The 24,353-nt window shown below is 40.2% G+C and overlaps 2 protein-coding genes across 2 annotated transcripts in view; both read right to left on the bottom strand.

Annotated features, from left to right (window-relative positions):
• LOC143869804 (uncharacterized) overlaps window positions 1-12,091 on the bottom strand; it is a 30,010-nt gene extending 17,919 nt beyond the window's left edge. The window contains exon 1 of the mRNA XM_077376361.1: window positions 8,521-12,091. Within this exon, the coding sequence (XP_077232476.1) occupies window positions 8,521-12,091 (3,571 nt within the window). The remainder of the gene's footprint in view (window positions 1-8,520) is intronic.
• A 2,643-nt stretch (window positions 12,092-14,734) lies between these two features.
• On the bottom strand, window positions 14,735-17,334 carry LOC143869803 (triacylglycerol lipase 2-like). Its single transcript, XM_077376360.1, has 9 exons — window positions 16,908-17,334; window positions 16,705-16,812; window positions 16,487-16,627; window positions 16,280-16,390; window positions 16,040-16,183; window positions 15,916-15,956; window positions 15,757-15,836; window positions 15,573-15,668; window positions 14,735-15,063 (listed from the first exon to the last, which is right to left on the bottom strand). The coding sequence occupies exons 1-9, from the start codon at window positions 17,097-17,099 to the stop codon at window positions 14,735-14,737; spliced, it is 1,242 nt and encodes a 413-aa protein (XP_077232475.1). The 5' UTR covers window positions 17,100-17,334.
• Between the last annotated feature and the right edge of the window lie 7,019 nt (window positions 17,335-24,353).

Below are 24,353 nucleotides of genomic sequence, written 5' to 3'. Positions count from 1 at the left end.
AAAAAAACACAGTGGGCCCACGCTGTTTGGATGATCCAAAGCATTCATTTGATAGGTCCTAACATAGATAGGGTGTGCCCAAAAAATCAGCACCAAAGGGCTATCCTAGAACTTGATTTTGTTGGGCACACCGTGTCCAAAATGGACGCATATAAACGTGGACGTTTATATGCGTCCATTCTGGGTACCACAAGGCACCACAAAACGAAGTTCTAGGATGACCCTTTGGTGCTGATTTTTTGGGCACACCCTATCTATGTTAGGGCCTATCAAATGAATGCTTTGGATCATCCAAACAGCGTGGGCCCACTGTATTTTTTTAAAGGGAGGAGTAGATAAGCTTATCTAGGGGAGAGACTAGAGACACTTTCCTATATATATATATATATATATATATATATATATAGAGAGAGAGAGAGAGAGAGAGAGAGAGAGAGAACGGTTTCTACACACAAGTGTAGATAAGTTATCTACACACTAGCTTAAAATACAGTGGAGGGCATATTGTTTGGGTGATCCAAACCATTCATTTAATTGGCCCTCACATAGATAGGGTGTCTACAAAAAATCAGCTCCATAGGATCATCCCAACCCAACGATTTGTGGAGGTAAAATGGACGTGTATAAACCTTCACATATCTACGATCCTATGGAGCTGTTTGTGGACACTCTATCTATGTGAGGCCCAATCAAATGAATGGTTTGGATCACCCAAACAATGTGGTCCCCCACTGTATTTTAAGCTAGTGTGTAGATAACTTATCTACACTTGTGTGTAGAAACCGTTTTCTCACACACACACATATATATATATATATATATATATATATATATATATATATATATATATATATATATATATATCTATGTGTGTGTGTGTGTGTGTGTGTTTGTGTGCGTGTGTGTGAGTGAGAAAAGAGTTTATACACACTAGTGTAGATACATTACACACTAGCTTAAAATACAGTGGGGGCAACAATGTTTGGGTGATCCAAAGCATTCATTTGATGGGCCCTCACATAGATATGGTGTGCCCAAAAAATAAAGTCCATAGGATCATCCCAACCCTACGATTTGTGGAGGTAAAATGGACGAGTAAACCTTCACAAATTTGTCCATTTTTTGCCTCCACGGTTTGAATGGTTAGAATGATCCTATGGAGCTGTTTTTTTTGGCACACCTTATTTATGTGAGGTCCCATCAAATGAATGCTTTGGATCACCCAAACAATGTGGTCTCCACTGTTTTTTAAGCTACTGTGTAGATAACTTACCTACACTAGTGTGTAGAAACTCTTCTCTCTCTCTCTCTATCTCTGTATATATATATATATATATATATATATATATATATATATTCCATGTATGGTGGGAGGTTAAAAGAGGAAACTTATTTTTTTGGTTCTGATAATATATATATATATTATCAGAACCAAAAAAATAAGTTTCCTCTTTTAACCTCCCACCATACATGGAAAACAAGGTGAAATCCCAGGTGCAACCCAACAGAGGGGTGAATTGGGTAATTAAGAACTTTTTGATTAACTTTGAAATCAAATTAACTAGTTACCTAAGTGCAATCAAAAGAGCTTTATGTGAATAAGGAAGAATATTACCAAGCACTAAGAAGATAGTGTTAGGATGTATGTTCTAAAAGCCAATTCTTGTTATATTAAAACTATCATTTAAATGAGAATTCAATGTTTCATGAAACTATCATTTAAATGAGAATTCCTTGTTTCATGAAATTTATTGGGTACTTTTCAAGAGGGTGTGAAGTGCTTCTCAACACACATTTGTCTTAGGTAGCATTGTAGGATTGGTCATGAACATAGAGATTATGTGGCAGGGAGATATGACCTTTCGGTTCTTTAGAGACCTAGAATGTTCCTGGTTGAGGTTGGGATCGGATATCTCGTACCTGCACACAACCCGCATCCTACCTGCCTTCGTACAAGCATTAGGAAGGCTTATCTCAGTCACTGGGGTAGTTGATTATAAGTAGGTAGAATGGGTGTGATGATTGGATCACGCACTGAACGGATCAGTGTACATAATAGCATGTGGACGAGAATTTGGATAAGGATATTCTAAGAGGTCATTTTAGTTTATGAGCGCGCCTTATTGATTTGGTCTATCTAAAAGTAGTCCCGAGTGCGGGATTGGTTGCGGGTAGTGCTGGGTCATCAGGTAAACTCATGGGATCAGTAGTGATGCTCAACAATTAATCCTCCACTTCTCTTGTAGAGGAAAATCATTTCCAGTTTCAGTCTCAGCTAGGCCCTTTAAATAGTGGCCGACTAGCCGGTTTGATAAATTATTTACAAAGGTTTTATGAAAAGCAATGATTTGTTTCAAAAATGTTTGCAAATGCATTTGCGGGCTCAAGCTGGGAGATTGAATGGTATACTATTGGGTGGACGCAAGGGGTAACTAATTCCCACCCTTCGTTAAACTCAACTCGGTAAATGAGGATTGGAGGAAGGATGTATACAATGGATGTGATTAGGGGTGTTTTGATCTAATGGTTTTCTTCATGGTAATGTCCTGGTGGGGCCACTTTCCCAATGCGATCGTAGTTGCACTACTTGCGTGAGATCGCAGTGGAACCCACTATGGGTCTTGCAAGATTGGACATTAGATCCCTGCATCGATCCCACTCATAGCTCGCTAGACCCTTATGGATCACGAGTCAGACCGAGATGACCCTGAATTAGATTGGGATGACCTCGAGTTTGACCGAGATTATCTCGAGTTCGATCGATTCTAGGTTTCTTCCATTTTTTTGACGCCAATTCTTCTTCTTCCTCTTCTTTTCCATTTTTTCCGGCATATTACATTTGTTCGATATCGATTCTTCTTCTTTTTTCCTCTTCTTTCTCTTCTTTTCCAATTTTTTCTGCGCCTTCCATTTTTCCGGTATCGATTCTTCTTTTTTATCATCTTTTCCATTTTTTCCTACACCTTCCATTTTTTCGGCGCTGATTCTTTTTTTCCTACTTCATCCACTCCATCTTCTTCTTCTTCTTCTTAGGAGTCACAGAGATGAAAAATTGGAAAATAAGTAGGTGAAGAAGATCGATATGCTGTGCTTTATTTGAACTAGAGGGCAAACTGTCTTTTGGACGTGAAAAGAAATTACATTGACCATTTTCATTTAGGTTGATTTTGAGTGTCTCTCACTATAAATTTTAGATTTTTTATGCAACTCAAGCAGAGGAGGAGACCGGGGGCAATTCCTCCTTGAAATTCGGGATTTTTTCCACAGCGTTAAGTTCATAGATTTTGTTATATCTTTTCCATAATATTCCCCCCTTAATTTCGGGATTTTTTTGTTGCCCCCTTAATTTTGGCGTTAAATTATTTTCCGTAAAGTTGCACACCCCCCCTCTCTTTAATTTCGTGATTTTTGTTAATCTGTTTCTAAATTAACTCTCTCTCTCTCTCTCTCTCTCTATATATATATATATATATATATATATATATATATATATATAGAGAGAGAGAGAGAGAGAGAGAGAGAGAGAAAACGGTTCCTACACATATGTGTAGATAAGTTATCTACACACTAGCTTAAAATACAGTGAGGGCCACATTATTTAGGTGATCTAAACCATTCATTTTTAAGGCCCTCACATAGATAGGGTGTCCACAAAAAATCAGATCCATAGGATCATCCTAACCATTCGAACTGTGGAGGCAAAAAATGGACTAATTTGTGAAGGTTTAAAGACATCCATTTTACCTCCACAAATCGTAGGGTTGGGATGATCCTATGGATCTGATTTTTTGTGGCCACCATATCTATGTGAGGGCCTTTAAAATGGATGGCTTGGATCACCCAAATAATGTGGGCCCCCACTGTATTTTAAGCTAGTGTGTAGAAAACTCTCTACACATAAGTGTAGGAACCGTTTTCTCATATATATATATATATATATATATATATATATATATATATATATATATATAGAGAGAGAGAGAGAGAGAGAGAGAGGAAAAGGATTGTGAGCTTGAGCGTTGGAACCTTATGGTGAGCTTGAGCTCTCAAACCAATGAGGCCCACATTGTTAGGATGATCCAAAGCATTCACTAGAAAGGGCCTTACATAGATAGGGTGTGTACAAAAAATCAGCTCCATAGGATCACCCTAACCCATCCATTTGTGGAGGTCAAAATGGACAGACCACAAATTTGCCCATTTTTGCCCTCCACTTTTGGAGGGGTTAGGATGATTCAATGGAGCTGATTTTTGGTACACACCCTATCTATGATAGGGCCTTGCAAATGAATGGTTTGGATCCTCACAGAAATTGTGGGACCCATGTGAATGGTGCACTCAAGCGCACCATTTGGTTCCAACGCTCAAGCGCACGAACATATTCCTCATATATATATATATATATGAGATAAGTGTTCCTACACGGCCGTGTAGATAAGCTTATCTACTCCTCCCTTTAAAAAGTACAGTGGGCCCACACATTGTGGATGATCCAAAGCATTCATTTGATAGGTCTTATCATAGATAGGGTGTGCCCAAAAAATCAGCACCAAAGGGTCATCCTAGCCCTTCGTTTTGTTGGGCCTTGTAGAAACAGAATGGACGCATCTTACGCATCTTACACAGTGCGTCCATTCTCTTTCTACAAGGCCCAACAAAACGAAGGGCTAGGATGACCCTTTGGTGCTGATTTTTTGGGCACACCCTATCTATGATAAGACCTATCAAATGAATGCTTTGGATCACCCACAATGTGTGGGCCCACTGTACTTTTTAAAGGGAGGAGTAGATAAGCTTATCTACACGGCCGTGTAGGAACACTTATCTCTATATATATATATATATATATATATATATATTTCTTCTGAAATTTGGTTTAATGCTCTCTCTCCCTCTTTAGATTCGAGATTTCTAAATTAGTAAAATTAATGCTTTCTCTTTCTATCCTTAAATTGACTGAGTGAACACGGACCAAAAAAATGGAAAACAGAGCCGTGTTTGGTTCCAAGAAAAGAAATTTTTTAAGGAAATTTTTTCCTTTTCATGATTTAGAGGGAAGTACTATGTTTATGTTTAATTTAAGGGGATGTTATAATAATTTCAAGGCCCATCTACGTAAAAAACAAAAAAAAAAAAAGGATTGGTTCATGTCAATCTTTTTTGTGTCAAAAAAGTTGAAAATTTTAGAAATATTTTTCCCTTGCAAACTTTTCATGAAAATTCCTGCAATCCAAACCGCGTCTAAGAGAATGACACCTTAGCTACATAAGTAATTATGAGATTTTATGTGTTCTTTGCACCTAAAGTCTAGTATTTTTAAAAAAGTATTGCGGGCCCACTTCATAGGATGATCCAAACTGTTAACTTGCTGGGCCACGACGTAAATAGGTTGGAAATAATCCCCACAGGCCTAATCCATCTGATCTACCAAGGAATTGACGATTATAAAAACTTCTATAGATCATCGGGTTAGGATCATCTAAAACGTTAAGGAAAAGAAAAAGGATGGGTGGAAATATCATTTCTATGTACGAAAGCAACCCGTTTTTTAGTTTGTTACACACAAAGTTGCATACAAACCAAAAGCAGCCAACACAAAAAAAGAATCTCTTTATTCAGTTCTTTTCTCCAATCTCTTCCCTTCAAAGAGAAACTGACGTGTGCTTCATGAAAGAGTCCAAAGGTTTATCACATATTCCATGTGATGCTGACACGCTAATGTAACTTCCAATTATATCATCTTCTTCTAACCATCTCCACCACCACAAGCCATGGGAAGAAACACTAGAGAGAAGGCAATGAAGATGGAGAAGCTGATCAAATATAGTAGAAAGCTGAAAAGGATGGTCATCTCTGCTCTGCAAAAGAAAGCCAGAGGTGATGAGATTTCTCCTCCATGTACCGTCTATTGCGATGAGCTTTTCCGGGCATCGAAGAAGCAGGGCGATGATAGTACGGAAAATCTGGTCGTGTCGGCTTACCTTGTAGCTCAAAATCACTTTAGTCTCCGGCCAAATTTCTACATTTGAAGAGAAAATACATGTGTGGTTGTTTCATAATTACTTCATCTTATGATCGACAGCTTGTTCTAGTTGTTGTTGTTTATTGTTATTTCAAATTCAAGTAGTTGTACTCATTTTCACCTGATTGATGTGTGTGTGTGTGTGTGTGTGTGTGAGAGAGAGAGAGAGAGAGAGAGAGAGAGAGAGAGAGATGTCAATGGACTCATATGGTCCAATTGATCTAAAAAGGATTCGAACGTTAATGGACAGGATCAACAGAGTAAAATAGTTGGATCTGAACCGTGTCCATTGGATCCATATCTTAAGGTCCGAAATTATTTTGTATCCTTACCCAGACGTAGCCGCAAATTCGAATAGAGGGCAAACGAATTTAGAAAATTCCCTTCATATTTCCGTTCATTTATGATTATACATAAGGGGCATTTTTATAATATTTAAAAACCCTTGTTAAAAAGACACAACATCATAGTTTTCTGCTTGTAGTTTTAGATGAGCATTCTCCTCGCTATCCCTCAAGCTTCTTACCTCTTCGATCCCTTCCCTAACCCTATGCAGGGGGTGATTGCCTTAGAAGCATGCATCTGGTACTATAGACAGAGGCACATAATATACTGTTAAAGTTTAAAAGATTAAATACTGCCTTTATCCGACAGGTTAAGCTTTTGGAGAAGTCGGTAAGTTTGTAACATGGTATCAGAGCTAAGCGTCTCGAATTCAAACCTCTTTGTTATAAAAAATCCACATGCAATGGTCAACCCAAGAAGTGGGGCCACATGTTTGCCGAGTGGGCCACACGTGAGGGGGAGTGTTAAAGTATAAAAGATTAAATATTGCCTTTCTCCGATAGCTTAAGCTTTTGGAGAAGTCGGTAAGTTTCTAACATATATTAATAAGTTTGTGATAGGGCTTGTCGTTTGATTCATAAATGATAGTGCTAAGCCGCTGTGCACTACACAAGGTAAGACCTACGACACTAAAATGGACATTTCATTCGAATTGGATTGTGGCCCAGCCTAAGAAAGTAAGATCCGAAAAGAACTCTGAAAAGGATGGCGGAGCCTGATTATATTCATAAGGGGGGCTTTATACATAAGGGGGGTAGGTTATACATAAGTCTGGGTCCAATTGAGTTGGGCCATTAAGGAGTTTGGCCCAACTGAAGAGGGCAGCTGCCCCCCTTATTCTACACATAGCTCCGCCCAATAGGGGATCTGAACGGATTTTGACCAAGACATAGGTGCATCCGATCAGAGATAGAGACAGAGGTGATGATTGTGAGGGAAATGATACCCAATGATGCTGGAACAACCATGAAAAGCTAATTAAAAAAGTCTAAAACAAACTGAGTAGGGCCATTATTTCACATGACTTACTCTCCATTGAAAATAATGCTGATTGGGAATATCGATCCAGTTTGCCAGTGTGTGGACCACTTGAATGTAAATTTTGTTTTTTTTTTTTGGCCCAATTTTTATAGGGAAGTGATATTTACACCCCTTTTGATCACCAGGGACACCCAGCGCCAGTGTACGTGGCAATCAAAACCACTGGATTTTTTTGACGCCGAGTACATTAGCGCCCCTCTAGTCATTGATACACTGGTGCTGGGTGTCCCTGGTGATCAAAAGGGGTGTAAATATCACTTCCCTTTTTATATTGGCCATTTGCAGCATTGTTACTCTGAGCAGCTGAGTATAGAATTCCCCAATAGAGAAATGGAAGAAATCTTTATAATGCAAAGTTTGAAAGTTTGGCAAACCTAAAATCAATGGTTAAATTTTACCATCCCAAAACACCCATATGCTCAAATTTTATATAATTTATTCTGGTTTCGGAATGTTAAATCAAATATTTATGATCATAAATAACATTTCATTTTATCACTGTAACTCTTTTAAGAGCTATACATGAAGAAAGCATTGATGTTACAAATTGGGTCCAACATGGGTGGTTCATGTTCCAAAAATCATGCAAAATCAGACGATCTTGACCATCCGATCAATGACTTTCTCCATAGAATGTCAACCATTGTCGCTCGTCGAATATAATAAAACTTGTATAGTGGCTTACTAGCTATGAAAGCCACATATTTAATGCTAGAATAGATCAGATCTCATATGATTTGACCGTTGGATCTTGTGGGTGATAGATTAGATAGGTTAGATTAGGTAAACAATTAGATTAAGATGATCTTAATCTATCTTTATCTTTATCTTTCTAATGTTATCCCTTAAGTGCTCTACAAGAGCACTGTTTAGGGTTTTTTTTTTTTTTTTTTTTTTTTTTTTTAACAGAAGTACATACATTTTTTTTTTTTTTTTTTAACCCGGAAAGGAATGCGACCCCGGGGCGGGCCTCAGCATATTATTTATTGAAGGCACAATACAAAAGGAGGGCAAACAACCAGCCCTCTAGACCGCGACAAACAAAGGGGAACCAAAGACCCTACACAACACCACCTGCTTCGTTCATTTGCTTGGGCGAATATTTGGAAAACCATTAGTGTCGCATCTTGCAGCCCCCCGGGCTATGCGAGGCATTTCTGACCATCCATGGAAAATTTGATGAGATCTAGCTTTGCAAGCTTCATTTGCAAGAGCATCTGCCACTTGGTTACCTTCTCTAAACTGGTGCTGATGATGAGGGCCCATGAAGTCCATGAGGTCTATAATTTCGGGCCAGAAGAAAGAGATGGACCAGGGGTGGCTTCCTTTCTTAGAGATGAAGTCCATGAGAACTTTGCTGTCTGACTCTACTACGAAATTCTTGAACCCAAAGGCTTTGCATAGCCTAAGGCCGTCCAATAGAGCTCTCGCTTCAGCCACCATGTTGGTAGATGTCCCGTAGAAGAACGCAAAAGCAAATATAACTTTTGCTTTGGCATCTCGCATAACTCCACCGCCTCCCGACTCTCCTGGGTTTCCCTTGGCTGCTCCATCAATGTTCAATTTGAGCGAACCAATCATCGGACGTTCCCACCAAATCCAATTATCCCTGCTGATCTTTTGCCTCTGCGGATCAATCTGGATTTGCTCCAAAGCTAAACACTCCACCATATTGTTTTCTTTGGTGAATTTTTGGCTAGAGCTCACAGTTTTTAACTTATTTAATATTTGCTGAATCACCCAATTTGTACTTCTCTCTTTACCTTCCATTCTTCTATTACAACGTTCCTTCCAGATTTCCCAAGGGATAATCAAAGCTGACATGCCAAGGAGAAATCCAGCTTGGGTGCTCCTTTTCCTGCCATATGATATCCAAGCAAGCATCCTGCTCCTTACTGGTTGCAATGGAAGAAGTTTCATGGCCCAGAGGTCTGCGAAGAACTCCCAGATTCCCCTTGCTAGGCCACTGTTACCTAACAGATGATCAACTGATTCTTCTTTACTGTGCTTACAACATTCACATTTGGATGCCATCTGGATTTTGAGATCTTTGATTCTGCTGTCCACTGGAATGGCATTGAGGAAAAGTTTCCAAGAGAAACAACCCATCTTAGGTGGGATGGAATCCCAAATACCTTGCGCCCAACTCACTTTAGGGCCACTCCTTCTACATACTTCCCAAGCCGATTTAGAGCTGAAATTACCTGACGATGTTTTTGCCCAAATGAGCTTGTCAGGCGATCGGTTGATGACGATCTTAACCTTGTCCATAATTGCATCCCAACCACCAGGAAAAAAAGGCAATATATGACTCTTCTTCCACTCTCCATTCTCATTGATCATGTCTTTGATTTTTCCCTTAAGATCGATTCCTTGGAATCCTGTTGTATATTCCACCAATGGCTTATTCCCTATCCAAATATCTGTCCAGAAAAACACCTCTCCTTTTCCAACAGTCCACCTCGCATTTTCTTGCCACAAGGGTTTTGTAGCAATAATATTTTTCCATTGTTTTGATGAGACTGCATTTGGCTCCACTAAATTTAAGTGTTTACCCCTGCTGTAGGTAGATTTCAAGAATGAGGCCCATAGCCCATGGGATTGGTGAAGCCTATGAAGAGCCTTCATTCGGAAAGCAATACATAGGTCCTCCATAGCTTTTATGCCTAATCCCCCTTCGTCTGTTGGCTTGCAAATTTTCTTCCAAGCAACCCAATGGTTTCTAGCCCCAAATTCTGAATTCCCCCACCAAAAGTTGGCCATTATACTGTCAATGCGCTGGAGAACCTTTTTTGGAGGGGATAATGTTGACAGGATGAAGATGGGAAGGCTTGATAGAACATGGTTGATTAATATAAGTTTTCCTCTAGAGGATAACATTTTCCCTTTCCATCCTTCAATCTTTTTCCGAACTTTATCTATTAGCCCATCAAAGAAACTCGCTTTAAGACGACCCGTGAATAGGGGAGCTCCTAGATACATTATAGGGGACTTCTTTTGCATGTACCCTGTACTTTTGCCAATAGCTCTTTGCCTACTGAGGGTCATCTTGTCTGATGTGGTAAAGCTGCTTTTGTTAGCGTTAACTAGCTGGCCTGACATAGCTTCATACCGCTTTAGGAATCTCATAATCTGGTTCAAGCTTGCTTTCCCTCCATTTGAAAAGATCACGGTGTCATCTGCAAACAGACAATGAGATATTGGGGTGCTATCTTTACTTCTCAAGAAATACTTAGCCTTACCCTCACGGAACAGTTTAGATATTCCTCTGCTTAGGACTTCTTCGGCAATAATAAAGAGGCAAGGAGACAAAGGATCGCCTTGTCTGAGACCCCTCGAAGATTTAAAAAATCCATTTGGTTCCCCGTTCAAAACCACTGAGAACCAGCACTTCTGGGTTGCTTCTTCGATGAGCTTTCGCCAAGACTCCGAGAATCCAAATCGCGCCAACACTTTTTGCATGAAATCCCAATTTAATCTATCATACGCCTTGGCCATATCAATTTTGAGCATTACATTACCTCCTCGCACTTTCCTACCTACTCCCACCATCATTTCCTGGGCAATTGATATATTGTCTGAAATGCATCTTCCTTTAACAAATGCTCCCTGTTCTGGAGAAATCAGGTTAGGCAAAACTTTGGCAAGTCTTGTTACAATAATCTTGGCAAAGATTTTATAACAGAAGTTACACAAACTGATTGGTCTATATTCAGAAAAGTCCTTTGGGTCTTCCACTTTCGGAATTAACGTAATTAGAGTGGAGGTATAGTGTCTCGATAACTTACCTCCGGCAAAGAAGGCTTTTGCTGCTTCCACCACTTCATCTTTAATTACCTCCCAGCAAGCTGTGAAGAAAGTCCCATTAAGACCATCTGGGCCAGGAGCACTCTCCTCTGGGCAGCCAAACACGGCTTCCTTGACTTCTTCTTCTGAGGGAGCTTGAATCAGCGAGACATTGACCTCTTCAGATACAAGACAAGGAATAGCTTCGAGCATTTCTTCATCTTCTGAAACTCCCTCCTCTTGAAAGGCTTTGAGGAAGAATTTAGCAGCCAACTCACGTATTTTCTGAGGGTCCTCCTCCCAAGAGTTATCTTCCATAATCCTCCTCATTCCACAGTATTTCCTTTGCATTTGAATTGAGGCATGGAAGAATTTTGTGTTTCGATCCCCCTCTTTAAGCCACTTGTCTTTGCATTTCTGTCTTAGAAATATTTCTTCCTGGAGAATGGCCTCGTTCAACTTTGCCCTAGCCCCATCAAGGCTTGCAGTGTTTACTTGGTTTGGAAGTTCCAGATGAATACTTTCCGCTTTTATTACAGAGTCTTCCGCATCTTTAACATTCTGATAAACATTACCAAAATGCTGCGAGTTCCAAGCTCTTAGGTTTCTTTTTGTGTTCTTTAGCTTTATGGACAAGATCTCAAGGGCGTTCCCATCTACCGGCACACTCCAAGCTCCTCTGACCACCTCCTGAAAGTTCTCATGCCTGCACCACATTCTTTGGAATTTGAACGACCCCACAGGAGGATTGGCATTGGACCTGAAGCTCACAAGTAGCGGACAATGGTCTGAATTGGTTCGAGATAGGTGAGTAACTTTTAATGCTAAGAATTCTGTCATCCACAATGCATTAACAAGAACCCTATCCAATCTAGCCCATACGCACCCTTCATTCATCTGATTATTACATCTTGTGAACCTATTTCCCGAGTATCCCACATCAATCAATCATGCTCCTTCTACTGCATCTTGGAAGTCAGATGTAGATCGGCAGTTAGGAGGATGTAATCCCAGTTTTTCTTCCGCACTTAATACGGCATTGAAATCCCCACCCACCATCCACGCATCAGTAAAGTATTGACTGCAGTCAAACAGGTAGCTCCAAAGAAGTCTTCTTTCGACTACTGAGCAACTTGCGTATACTAATGTCATGAAAATAGACTTTGCCGAATCCCGATGGCGGGCTTTCACTGATAGAGCTTGCTGAGACGAAGATATTATATTTATATCAATCATATTATTCCACATCAGCCATATTTTTGAGTTTGAGTCTGAGTTTGTCATGTGATAATCCATATTTAACAGATTGGCCACCCCTTGAATCGCTGCTTCGTTTAGAAATGGTTCCAAAATTGCGATGAAGCATGGCTTGTGCATCTTATTAATCATATTTAACCTGCTACGGGAGCTCCTGCTCCTAATTCCCCTTATGTTCCATATAATTCCTGAAATCATTTTGAAGGCTTCCCCCATTTCTTTCCTGACCTGGTGGTAAATTCAGATTGAGCTTTGGCTGATTCCTGAGATGAAACTCCCAACTTAGCTGATTCTTCTGTAAGCATTATCTCCAGGCAATCTTTCTCCAATAACAGAGCACTTCCCGTGTTCTCCTGCCTAACTGTGTCCATAATTGCTTGAATTCTGGCTTCAACATTAACTCCTAATTTGATTAGCTCCCTTCTAGGAACTGTTGACTTTGGACTAGCTCCAGCCGAGACTGTGCCTTCTTCAATGTCCCTTCTTGGATTTTGTAATGGAACAGAACTCGAACCAGCCTGATTTCTAGGTGAAATTAAGAGATGAATCTCTGAACCGTCTTCGACGATTGTGCTAGTTTCCTTCTCCGAGGATGGGGTTAACGACTCTCTTGTTAATCTCCCGGGTTCTGCTCCCTCACTATAATGAACACGGCTTGGAATTTCCTCCTCCGGTTCTCCTGCTTCTAGGATCATCTCTGAATTTTCGGGTCTAACTTCCCTTGATTCATGGTTTAAAGGACTTTCCTCAGCTAGCTCCGTCCCTAGAGATTGGTCTGATGCTGAATGTGCCAGAGACTGTTCTCCTTCCTCATGGGTGCCTGATGGCTCTATTTGGGTGAACTGAATTTGTCTTTGCATATCTTCCTTGAAGGCTATCCTTGCTGATATTTCATCTGCAAAAAATTCTGTTTGGTTCATCAAATCCTCCTCTTCATTAAATCTTGTCTCTTCCAATCCTGTAACCATTTGATCAATATTCTCTTTGTCCTGCATGGTTCTGGTGTCCTCTGGATCTCTTCGATCGGAGAATGATTTTGTTACCCAGGCCTTCGTAGACTTCCCCACCCTGCCAGAGTTCTGCTTTTCACCTTGATCTGGGGCCGAGACATCTGCTGCCCTGACCCTTCCTTCCATTGAGAGATCCTTAAGAGGATTAATTGATTCGTGTTCTTTTTTTGATCTGCATTCTAGTTCATAATGCCCAAATTTGAGACAGTGATCACAGTATTTTGGGATTTTTTCATAGGTCACCTTCTGCCATCTTCCTCCACCGCCCGGGGAGCCAAGCCAAAACTTTTCGTGGAGCTTCTCCCTAATATTGATCTCTATGCAGATTTTTGCAAATTCTGTTCGAGTGCCCTGGATGGTGGGAGCATCAATTTTCAACATTCTCCCAAGCAGCCCTCCTACTGAGGCTAGGTAATCTTCATTGAATAAGTACATGGGAAGGCCCGGAAGCGTTACCCACACAGGGGCAATAGGCGGTTCAATACCTGGCTTGAAGTCCGGTGACCACCTCAGGAACCTGAGGAGGTAGCCCTGTATCTTCATGTTATCTGAGAGCCAGACCGAGAGGAAATCTCGTTCCGTGCCAAATCTGATCAATAAATGCCTTTGATCCAGGATTGTAACAACTGGTTCCACAGAAATATGGAATTTTTGTTTGATCGATTCCTTGACCACATATAGGGGAGGGCGCCCATAAGAACATTTGGCAACTAAAGCTAGTTTGAAAGGAGCAGACCCCTTTCTGACTTCTTCTTCACTGAGAAATAGGGCAGGAATACCAGAGGCAGTTTTGGATGGCTTTAACAACCCCAGCGAAGATTTCGGCAAGAACAGGTTCCTAGCCATTGCGTCGGCATAGCTGCGTCCCAGAGAGGGTGGTTGAGGCGCAGGTTTTGATGCAATAACAGGGGGAGGAGGTACCAGGTAGGTGGCGCCTGCAAATCTGGTTGGAGAGACACCAAGGGATTCTTGAGGAAGAGGAGTCTCCCCATGGGGAGACTCCTCGGCAGAAACCATCGGGACTCACTGAATCATACCAGCACACGAGGACAGCTTCTCGGAGGGTTCCTAGGGTCTACTATTCTAGTTTCAAGCTGATGATCTCTTCAAGCTCATGATGCTGTTGTTTTCCAGCAAATTGTAATCATCCTAAACAAGTGAAAGTCATCAACTTTTACATGGTATCAGAGCAGAGTGTTTTCTAAATTGTTGCCTTCGATGGTTAAATGCAATGAAGAGATTGAAGATAAAAACTACACATAGATTGATATAACTAAACACTGGATTGAATCTTAAAGAAGGCAATCATGGGTTCATAAACGACTTGGTTAGCATTTACACCCATGACAAAATCTGCGTGAGCGTAATCCGATCTGTACTGAACTGTTAGCTTGTCCCCTTCATGGTATTTGAGGCTGTCCAATAAACGCTCAACGTCATTGGCATCCGAAAGCTCATCCTGCCCGCCGTAGCTAATGAAGAGAGGGACATCATTGGGGATGCTAGACATGTTGTACACTGGAGGTGTGGGGTGCCCATAGTGCTTGTTGTTCTCTTCTTTGTTTCCGTAATCAAACATAGCTATGGTGTCTCCTCGAATCACTGCCCATTGAGCAAAAGCACAGAGTGTTCATCTTTGAAAACCATTCCTTCTAATGGAATGAAAACAAAATTGTGTGACAAACTTAATTTTACATATGGCTAAGATCCATTTCTTCGTAAAATGGGCATAAAACAAATTTTACATCAATTTTGATGTGGAAAAATGGGAGTAAAATTTTTTTTATGCCCATTTTACAACCCAAGAAATGAAGCCAAATTAAATTCTGAAATAGGTATTGCTGGAGTATAAATTATTAAATAACACCAACTCTAATAGCTTAAGCTTTTTAATTGGTTGTTTCACATGGTATCAGAGCAATTGCCTCACGGCAAGTCTTGGGTTCAAAACCTAATTACTCCTCGATGTTAAAAATCCATGTGCACGGCTAGCCCAAAAGAGGGGCCACGACTGAGGGGGAGTGTCAGTATAAATGATTAATTAACACCAACTCTAATAGATTGAGCTTTTGGATTGATTGGTTGTTTCACAGCTACTTAAGAGGACTTACTCTGAGCTATGTGGATCATGTTCTTTGTTGCGGTCGACTGAGGCTCGTGTTCTAGGAAGAGTTCGACTGTGGAGGAGTTGAGGCAGCAGTTCTTGCCTTGAATTTATGAATTCGAGAATTGGGTCAATAGAATGGAAGGAAGATTTCTAGCAGAGTATAAAACAGAAGGGGTACACGGATCTACCTGTGAAAGCTGTCATTAAGTCATAGCAATTTATGCCTGGTTCCTTGCAGAGAGTTTTGAGAAGGTTGATTACAGCCTCCCTGTAAATTTAAGAGACAACAATCACTTCTCTGAAGTTTCTATGTAAGGTGATTAATTCAAGAGGAGAGGCTATCTCACCCTTTAGGATTGAACTCGTAGAGACCCAACCAGTAGAAGGCCTGCTTAAAAAGGATGATTGTTAGCTTATTGTATTTGTTTGGAAATACTACTTAAGGAAAAGGGTTTTGGGGGATGTGTTTACTTCTGCGACGAAGGCATTTGCAGCGCCTTTTGCAATGGCGGAGGTTATCTGACCTACATGAGCAATTGGGCTCAGCAAGGCAGCTGCAGTCAACATGTTCAAAAGCTTCATCTGGGAGAAAGATGCCAAGGCAATCAATGTTCCCTGAGGAAAAAAAGGACTCATTGTAATTTCAGTACATCCCCCAAATATATTCCTCACCCAAGTCAGTTTCAGAATAGGAGGAGCTTGTGAATTTACCAGGGAATGCCCAACATAGTTCAGTTTCTGGCCTGTCTGGTCGTATACATACTGGAAAGTAGCGGGAAGTTCGTCCGAAACTAGTTCATCCCATGACCAAGCCCAGTAAGCCTGAAAATAACAGCTAGCAAACAAATTTAATTACTGAGAAGAAAAACAGATCATCTATAACTAAAAGATCACAAATATTAGGGACAATGAACATACCGAATCATTTGAACTAAGGTGTGTATGTCCGCAGCTCCATGTGGTGCCACGTGTGTTAGCTATCCACACATCGAACCCGTTATCTGCCAGGATGAATGCTAAGGACTGATCAGGAGAATTCAGCAGCCATGTTATACCATCCTGTCATCCAAAATGAAAATTAGCTCTAACTTGTTTGATTGATGCATCGATAAATGCACGGAAAATTACACTCTAACCATAAAGAGCCCATGTTGTAATAAGACTGGTAGCTTGTTCTTCGTGGTACTAGTTCGGCCCTCCGGAATTCTTTGCATACTGAGAATATAACCATCTTGCGTCGTAACCTGAAACAGACTAAATTGTAAGAGCAAGACCTATCGAAGAAACATACATCTCCCCAACTGAGCAAGGAAACAGATACGAGGTTCAAATAATATACAGTGTGTTCTTCGCAGACGTAGCCATGTATCTCCACCATGGATTTGCATGTACCAGATGGGGCTGGCGCCATTGCAGCAATATCTCGCTCACTGTTGGCGGAAAATGGTGGATTTGTCACACCAAAATCACCTCTTACAGCCAATCCACAGCATAGAGAAACTAAAAATAGCCATCTCAAATTGTCAGCCATGTTTAGATAGGTTTTTGTTCTGAAATCGCCCTCCAATTCCGCCCCATTTTAAGGTACAGTAAGTGCAGATACCTTCAAAGCTGAGCATATTAAATTGTGATCTTTTGATGCCTCATTCTCATCACCCAACAACCAATCTGAATTTTATATTTTGTCGCCTGTTGAATTGTAGCTAATATTTGTCTGAGTGAAGGATCTGGACTTCAATTTGAACATCTTGCCTTTGGAGTTTTTGTTTCCAGATTAGAAGTTGAGAAGATACTTCCAAAAGAGAATATAGCATATAAAACTAAGAACTATTACTCTCGATCAAAACAAAGAGTGGCACTCTAGAGGGTCTTTCTCTTTCCAGAACAAATCAAAGGTACTAACATTCCGTTGCTCCCATTCACATGTTTAACAAACGAATTACATGTAAGCTAGGATAATAAGATTATGATCATCATCTTGGGCAGAAGCACAAGGAACAACAAGACAAAACTGGGAAGCAAATGAAAAACACTTTCTGTATGTGTATTTATTATATACCAAAAACCGGAAGGCTTGCGACAAAAAACAGCTTACTTAATTTGAAAAACAAGGGTATGGAGGTTTCTTAATCTTTCTAGATATGATGTTTTTTCCATCTCTACTACATAATTAAAGCATAAGTCCATCGATCTGGACCGTCCAATTGAAGGGCTACTATTGGTAGGATATAGTCCAAAACTGTCCCCATCAGAGTGGGATCGTGTGGCCATCAGCCCTCGGAGATCCGTATTGATCTGATCATGGCCATTGGTCAAGATCATCATGTGAAATCTCTGGACACATATTGCACATACCACATCCATTGATTTCTAAATTATAATATAAATATTATTTTGTATAAATACAATCAATTTCCCAAATGGGTGTCTATCAATCTCATGGCTTGTGCATTGGGGATTTTGGGAGAAGATGAGTGTCACACCCCGAACTAACACTCCGGTTCAGTACGTAATAGTGCCACATACCTGTAAAGTGAACTCGACAAGTATGCAAGGATAAGCAGATAACAAATCGGAACCATGCTTAACTATATTCAAATAGCCAAGGTCCAACCACAATGAATATCAATATAAAATCATGGTCTCACTCCAATTCCCTAGAATTCAATATAATTTAAAACCATAACTCACTCTAAACAAAATCAGAAAGACTAATAAATGTCATATATCAAGAGTCACACTCTCGCTTCTTTTAGTCCGCGTAGGAGTTAGGCTTCGGGATCTGTAAATGTAACCACAAGTGAGACAATGCCCAATGAAATAATAAAGTACTCTACAGTCGGGTTTAAGCATCAAAAGTGATCATTGTCAGTAGAACATAAATAACAGATCCAAGATGGCTCCATAAGACTAAGGGTATAAGCAATCCGAAATCATGCATAATTTGCATACTGAAGCAGAATCGAGACTGAACAGAAATAGATACAAAATGGGGCTAAAACAGAAACAGGTCAGACCAGAATCAGACATCAGAAATTAGAACAGATTCCCGTAATTAAAGTAAAAATGCCTCAAGGTCATAGGCATAGTCCAGAAACAGAAAACTCATTATTTTGTCACCGACGGCCCACTCTGTTAGAACTCATTCCTACCGAATTTCTGTCGACAGAGCCAACATACATTTCCCATTGGCATGATCCAGACACCAATGTATTAATCCCCATTGGTGGGAACTAGAAGTTTCCCATGCATTAATGCCCCATTGGTGGGATGGTTCAGTATTTTAATCTAAGCCTCACGTGAAGTGTCAATCATACAGAGTCACAGTGAACAAGAAGGTTCATATATTTATACACAGGTTTATTAGAAGCATACATGATAGATAACACCAGTCAATAAGAAAATCAGTTAAACATGCTTAAGATCAAGATAATGAAGAGGCAAGTCAACATTTATGGAATACAAGTGATGTAGGACCGGGAAGAGAAATAGAAGATAGGGGAGAAAGAAGAAGAAGAAGAAGAGAAAATTAGAAGTAGAAGAGAAGTATTTAGGGAGAAGTAGAAGAAGAATATGAGGACGGAGGAAATTAGGGGAAGAAGAGAAGATGAAGAATTAGAGGAGAATGAGAAGAAGAAAAATCCTGTAGAGGGGAGAAGCCAATCAATCTTTATTCATCAAAACTTAAAATCTTTAATACATGAGGCTTATTTGTAGGCAAATAAATTTCATGGAAAATAAAATCCCTAAAAACTAAAACATGAAAATAAAAATTCTAGAAACTAAAATAACATGGAAATAAATATTTAAAAGTCCTAATGGGCAAAGATTCCTCTTATTGGGCCTACAATCTGCATCATTCCCCCCTCTTGAAAAGAACTCGACCTCGAGTTCTAGTCCTCCTGGATCAAATATGTACACTACCCAATCCTCTGTCTCAACCTCCACAATCATTTCGATCAGAACATCTACCGTAGAATCAATCCTATCACTAGGCTCATGTACTGATATGGAATCAAAATTCTCAATGAACTGCCGTAGAATCATTACGATCGGAACATCTACTGTAGAATCAATCCTATCACTAGGCTCATGTACTGATATGGAATCGGAATTCTCAATGAACTGCTCATGCGCTGCAAGCTCTGGCAATGCCTCATCAGTCACTAGGCTCTCTGGCTCTATTTCTTCCATCACAGATTCTGTATCTGATATAAGCATGGGCTCAACTTCGATAATGATCTCATCAACACTAGCATCTGTCTCCTCAATAGTGTTCGCAACTTCCTTCTCATGCATGTAGCGCTCCAAAAATATGTTTTCTGCTTCAATTTCGGCGTCTCTTGCACGACGGGCTGTGTCTTCAAGTCCACGGCGAGTTGCGATTATTCGTTCACGCTTCAATCTTAGTTCATACCGATGTGCCGAATATGCATAAATAAGCATAAATTCAGAACGGATCTCCTCCCAATGACGGAATGGAGGTTCGCCTTCAATACGACGCGCTTTCACAAGGCTCATCAAGAACCATTGGGCTTGTCCTCTAATAGTTTCTCTGGCTCAGTAGATGGTCGCTGAGTGATCATAGCCATAGTACCCATGATATGCGTCTAGAGCATAGATCCACCGTAAACATGCATCCTCATAATAATTAGAGGACTCTGGCATTGCAAAAATCGACCGTCGTACCCATCAAAATATGTAACATATGGTGAAGCCATAATTAGGATCGGTGTCGAAAACTGAATCAACTGTCTGATTTGTCCTCATGGCGAAAGGAACACAATTCCTGGATGGCTTGGATTAGCGGTCGGACCAAAACAGACGGACGGCCAAAGTTGATTGAAGTAATGCTTGCACTTGTTGTTGGCTGCTGAAAGTAGGCTCTATAGGTTCTTGAAGTTGTCACGAACAACTTTCATGTTGACGACGAGATCAAATTATGAACAGAAATGGCCCAAGTGAAGAGAGAGAAACTAGAGAGAGAAAGTGGAGAGAAAGGAAATTCTATTTCTGTTTTATTTTATTTTTTTCTTATTTTTTTTGGGGTGCCTAGTGGTAAAAAAAGTGGGCGGGGGTAATTGGTGTTTCTAAATAGAAAGGGGTGCCCAAGGGAAGAAGCGGGCCGGAAAAGAAGATAACACTTACTGTTTCTTTTCTTTTCATTTTTTTGTCTCTGCTTTTCTCACGTGACTTCACTCACTTAATAAAAAGGCAAGAAGTTGGGGTATCCAAGCCAAAAGGGGGGCCTTTTTCTCTTATTTCACTCTTTATTACTTACGTGACCTACTTGAATTATCAAGTTACATATAACTTAAGAAAGTTACTCTACTTGGTGTTTCCAAAATAAATAAAAAGTTATTGTACTTGGTCACTGAAATACGGATGCATTCCAATCCCAAAGTTCATTGAAAAGAAGGTTCGGATCAAATCACATAATACAGGGGTTATAGATATCAACGTGATTGGTTAGCGGAGGAATCATAGATGCTTGGTCTAATCCCCTATTACTCACCTCAATCGAAAATCCAAATGTCTTTATATGATTTTCTCTTAGGTTACCTGCAGTCCTGAAATGCAAGTGTGAAAACCCAAGATGGGGAGTGAATTGGTCAATTAAAAATTCTTGGCTTAATTAGGTGGATTATTAATATTATTTTTCTAATTAAGCATTAATTAGTCTAACCCTTGTTCAAATAATCAACACAATGAAAGCTAGGTTTTAGATATTACTTTATGCTTATATGCTCTAACCCTTGTTCAATAAACATCAAACATAAAAACAAGCAAAGGGTAGAGGTTACCAATCACCAAGATGTGCAAAGAGAATGAAATTCCACTTAGCAATCCAAGAGGGGAGTGAATTGGGTTTCTTTTAAAATTTTACTAATTTAAAAAATTTGTTTGCACTAGTTTTAGATTGATTAGAAAATCAATATTAAGATTCAAGACAAAAGTAAAGAGCTTACCACAAGAGAAGGAGTGAAGAGACAAAGATGATTGACACAAGGATTTTTATAGTGGTCCGGTCTTAATCAAAGACCCACTCCACTCTTCTGAAGTTTGGGTCCTTGAGGTTTCCACTATCTTCTCCAAGGAACTTAAATATGGCGTTCCTTTCGCCTTGTACAATCCAAGCTCCAAGCTCCAAGGGTCTTCTACGGCGCCCTTTGTTGCCAAATACAATGAAGAGAAAAGGGTTTAGCTTGCTTGCCTCTAGATAGGCTAATTACATGTAAAGCTCACTCACTCTCACAATAAAAAGATCAACAAATGAAAATCCTAAAGTCTCTCAAGTATAAACTAAGGTCAAGGCACAAGAGAGAGAGGGAGAGTGAAAATCTTAAGGAAATTGAGCAAAAATGCCTTTGAAAGCACTTAGAATATTAGGTGAACTCCTTATATGAGTTCCCAAAGCTCCCAAGGTTCATATATATAGAGGGAGAAATATATGCCTTTTTTGAGCTCCCCAACGGTCTTCTCGGAGTCCGGGCTCGAAGCTCCGAGTGACCGTAGTCCCTTTAATTTTTGAACCTGGAACAATTCTCGGAGTTCCGAGAAGCCTACACACAACATATTTTCCTATTTTTTGTGCTGTTTTGGTTTGGGCTTTTGGAACTCTATTTTATCAAGATAAATGGAATGTCATGAGGGTCCAACTATGTTGGGACACCACTATGAGCATTCACTAACCAATTAAATCCTCTTTAGGTTGATTTTAACTCTCCTTTGTGCCTTAGACCTAGACTATACAAGATAGACCATTTACATTCTAATTTTACTTGGTCTTCAATCTTGTTGGTGCCTTGTAGAGGCATTGACATGTCTTCACTCAACTCCATTGATGCTTGAGCCAAGCTTGAGCTTTTGAGTTGATTTCTATTCTTGTTGGGCTTGAATTCAACCTTGTCTTTGAATACCTTTGTGATGGTGATGCCTTCTTCATGCCTTTAATATCACTTTGAGCTTGAATGATTTGCCATTTGTTGTGCAATATCGAATGTACTAAAGATATGAACACAATAACTTAGCCAATGGAAATCATTAGTACATAAGATCTTTTTATATCAAATTGAGTTTGTTAATCATCAAAACATGTCAATGAGAGTACTTGTTAAACCCTTTGGCTAACAATCTCCCCCTTTTTTATGATGACAAACACAATTTTTTTTAGGGTAGGAGCTCCCCCTTGAGGGATGAATAGAACAAATTATGCTCCCCCTAAGAGATTGATTAGATTGACCATTCAATGATTGAAATTGATTGCAAAAGTATAAGAATGGAGCTTTGCTCCTCCTCAATATATGCATCTTGTTATAACTTGGGAGCTCAAATATTCTCCCCCTTTTGTCAGCACCAAAAAGGTCGAACAAAAGGAACGAGGGCATGTGAGAACCAAGGAGACAATGAAAGTGCAATGCAAGAGAGAAAGTAATCACAATACAAGGTATGCGAGCAAAAAGAAATAGAACAGAGAAACACAACACAGCAAACCATATACAGATATATATAGATGATGTGAAATGCCACACTTAGAAGTGCATACAACCATTCCAAGGACATAGCATCCACCACACATCATAACAGCTACAGAATTATAAACCTAAAATAGCCCAAAAAGACAAACCGAGCATAAAAGCATCCATCCAAATAGGAGCCATACAAACAACCAAATACAAACATATAGATAATCCTAATATATCAAAGGAATCTGATCAAAATGATGTCCAACATCAGAGAACTAGAACCATCTACTGCTCTGGAGGAGACGGTGGCTGATAAGAAGAACTGCCCGGCTGCTGGCCCCACTGGCCACTGGAGATGTAGTGGTAATAGGCCGCCCACTGGTCATCAACATGTGTGGTAAGAGTCTGGAAGTGAGTGGAGATCTCAGAGTCGATATGAGTAGACAACTGCTCAAACTGTGAGGCCATGGATCGCTCAATGAACTCCTGCATGTGCGCCAAATCTTGGCGAATGCAGAACTGAGAAGTATCCTGTGACGGCTGGGGTGCCGGTGCAGCCTGGTCCTCTACTTCGTCCCCATCTCCATTGTCAGAATCAGCGTCATCAGAGACAATTTCAACCGCTGCTTGATTAAGGGCCATGCGTTTAAATGTCTGATCATCAAATGTGGCAGTAGGAGTCATGGTTATCTCTCCATCCAAGATGATGCCAAAGTGGCGGAAGACACGGGTGAGAATCATGCCATAGGGCAAGGAAAAGCGGTAGCGGCCAGGGGTCTGAAACATGTATTGAAACATGATATAGGGAAGACAAAGCTGGCGACTATCTAGTATGCAGTAGATGAGATAGGCCTCTAAGGGTCTTAGGGCTTCATGCATTCCAGTACGAGGGGGTGAAGATGTGGTACATGAAATTATGGAGCATTCGCCCTACCGGAATGAGGTCGGCAGCTTGCACGGGCATATTTGGTTTGTAGCGCCGTATAGTCCAACCATAGACAGTGTCATGATTAATATCATCAATTGAATGTGTCCCATCTTCCGGCCAAAAATAGTGTAACAAGCCCTCATGGCTAATCCCAAGAAGCGAGGCAAAAGTGTGATAGTTGAGTTTGATGAGAGTTTTCTTGACCTTAGATTCAATTTTGAAGAAGGAAGGGAAAATGGTGAGATTGGCGTAGAAGAGATGCACCAATCGAGGGTAAATGAGTTCCTTGATGTGAAGGATGGGCGTCCAATGTAGGGCATCAAATTTGGCTTGTAAATTAAAATATTGAAGGATAGGGGGATCGATGTATCTACCGGTGAGGACGCCCCTA

This window comes from Tasmannia lanceolata, unplaced genomic scaffold (assembly GCF_043159265.1).
Source record: "Tasmannia lanceolata isolate RefF3 unplaced genomic scaffold, GAP_Taslan_0.1 ptg000003l, whole genome shotgun sequence".
Taxonomy (NCBI): domain Eukaryota; kingdom Viridiplantae; phylum Streptophyta; class Magnoliopsida; order Canellales; family Winteraceae; genus Tasmannia; species Tasmannia lanceolata.
The sequence above is the reverse complement of the archived record's forward strand: the minus strand, read 5'-3'. Positions and strand labels throughout refer to the sequence as shown.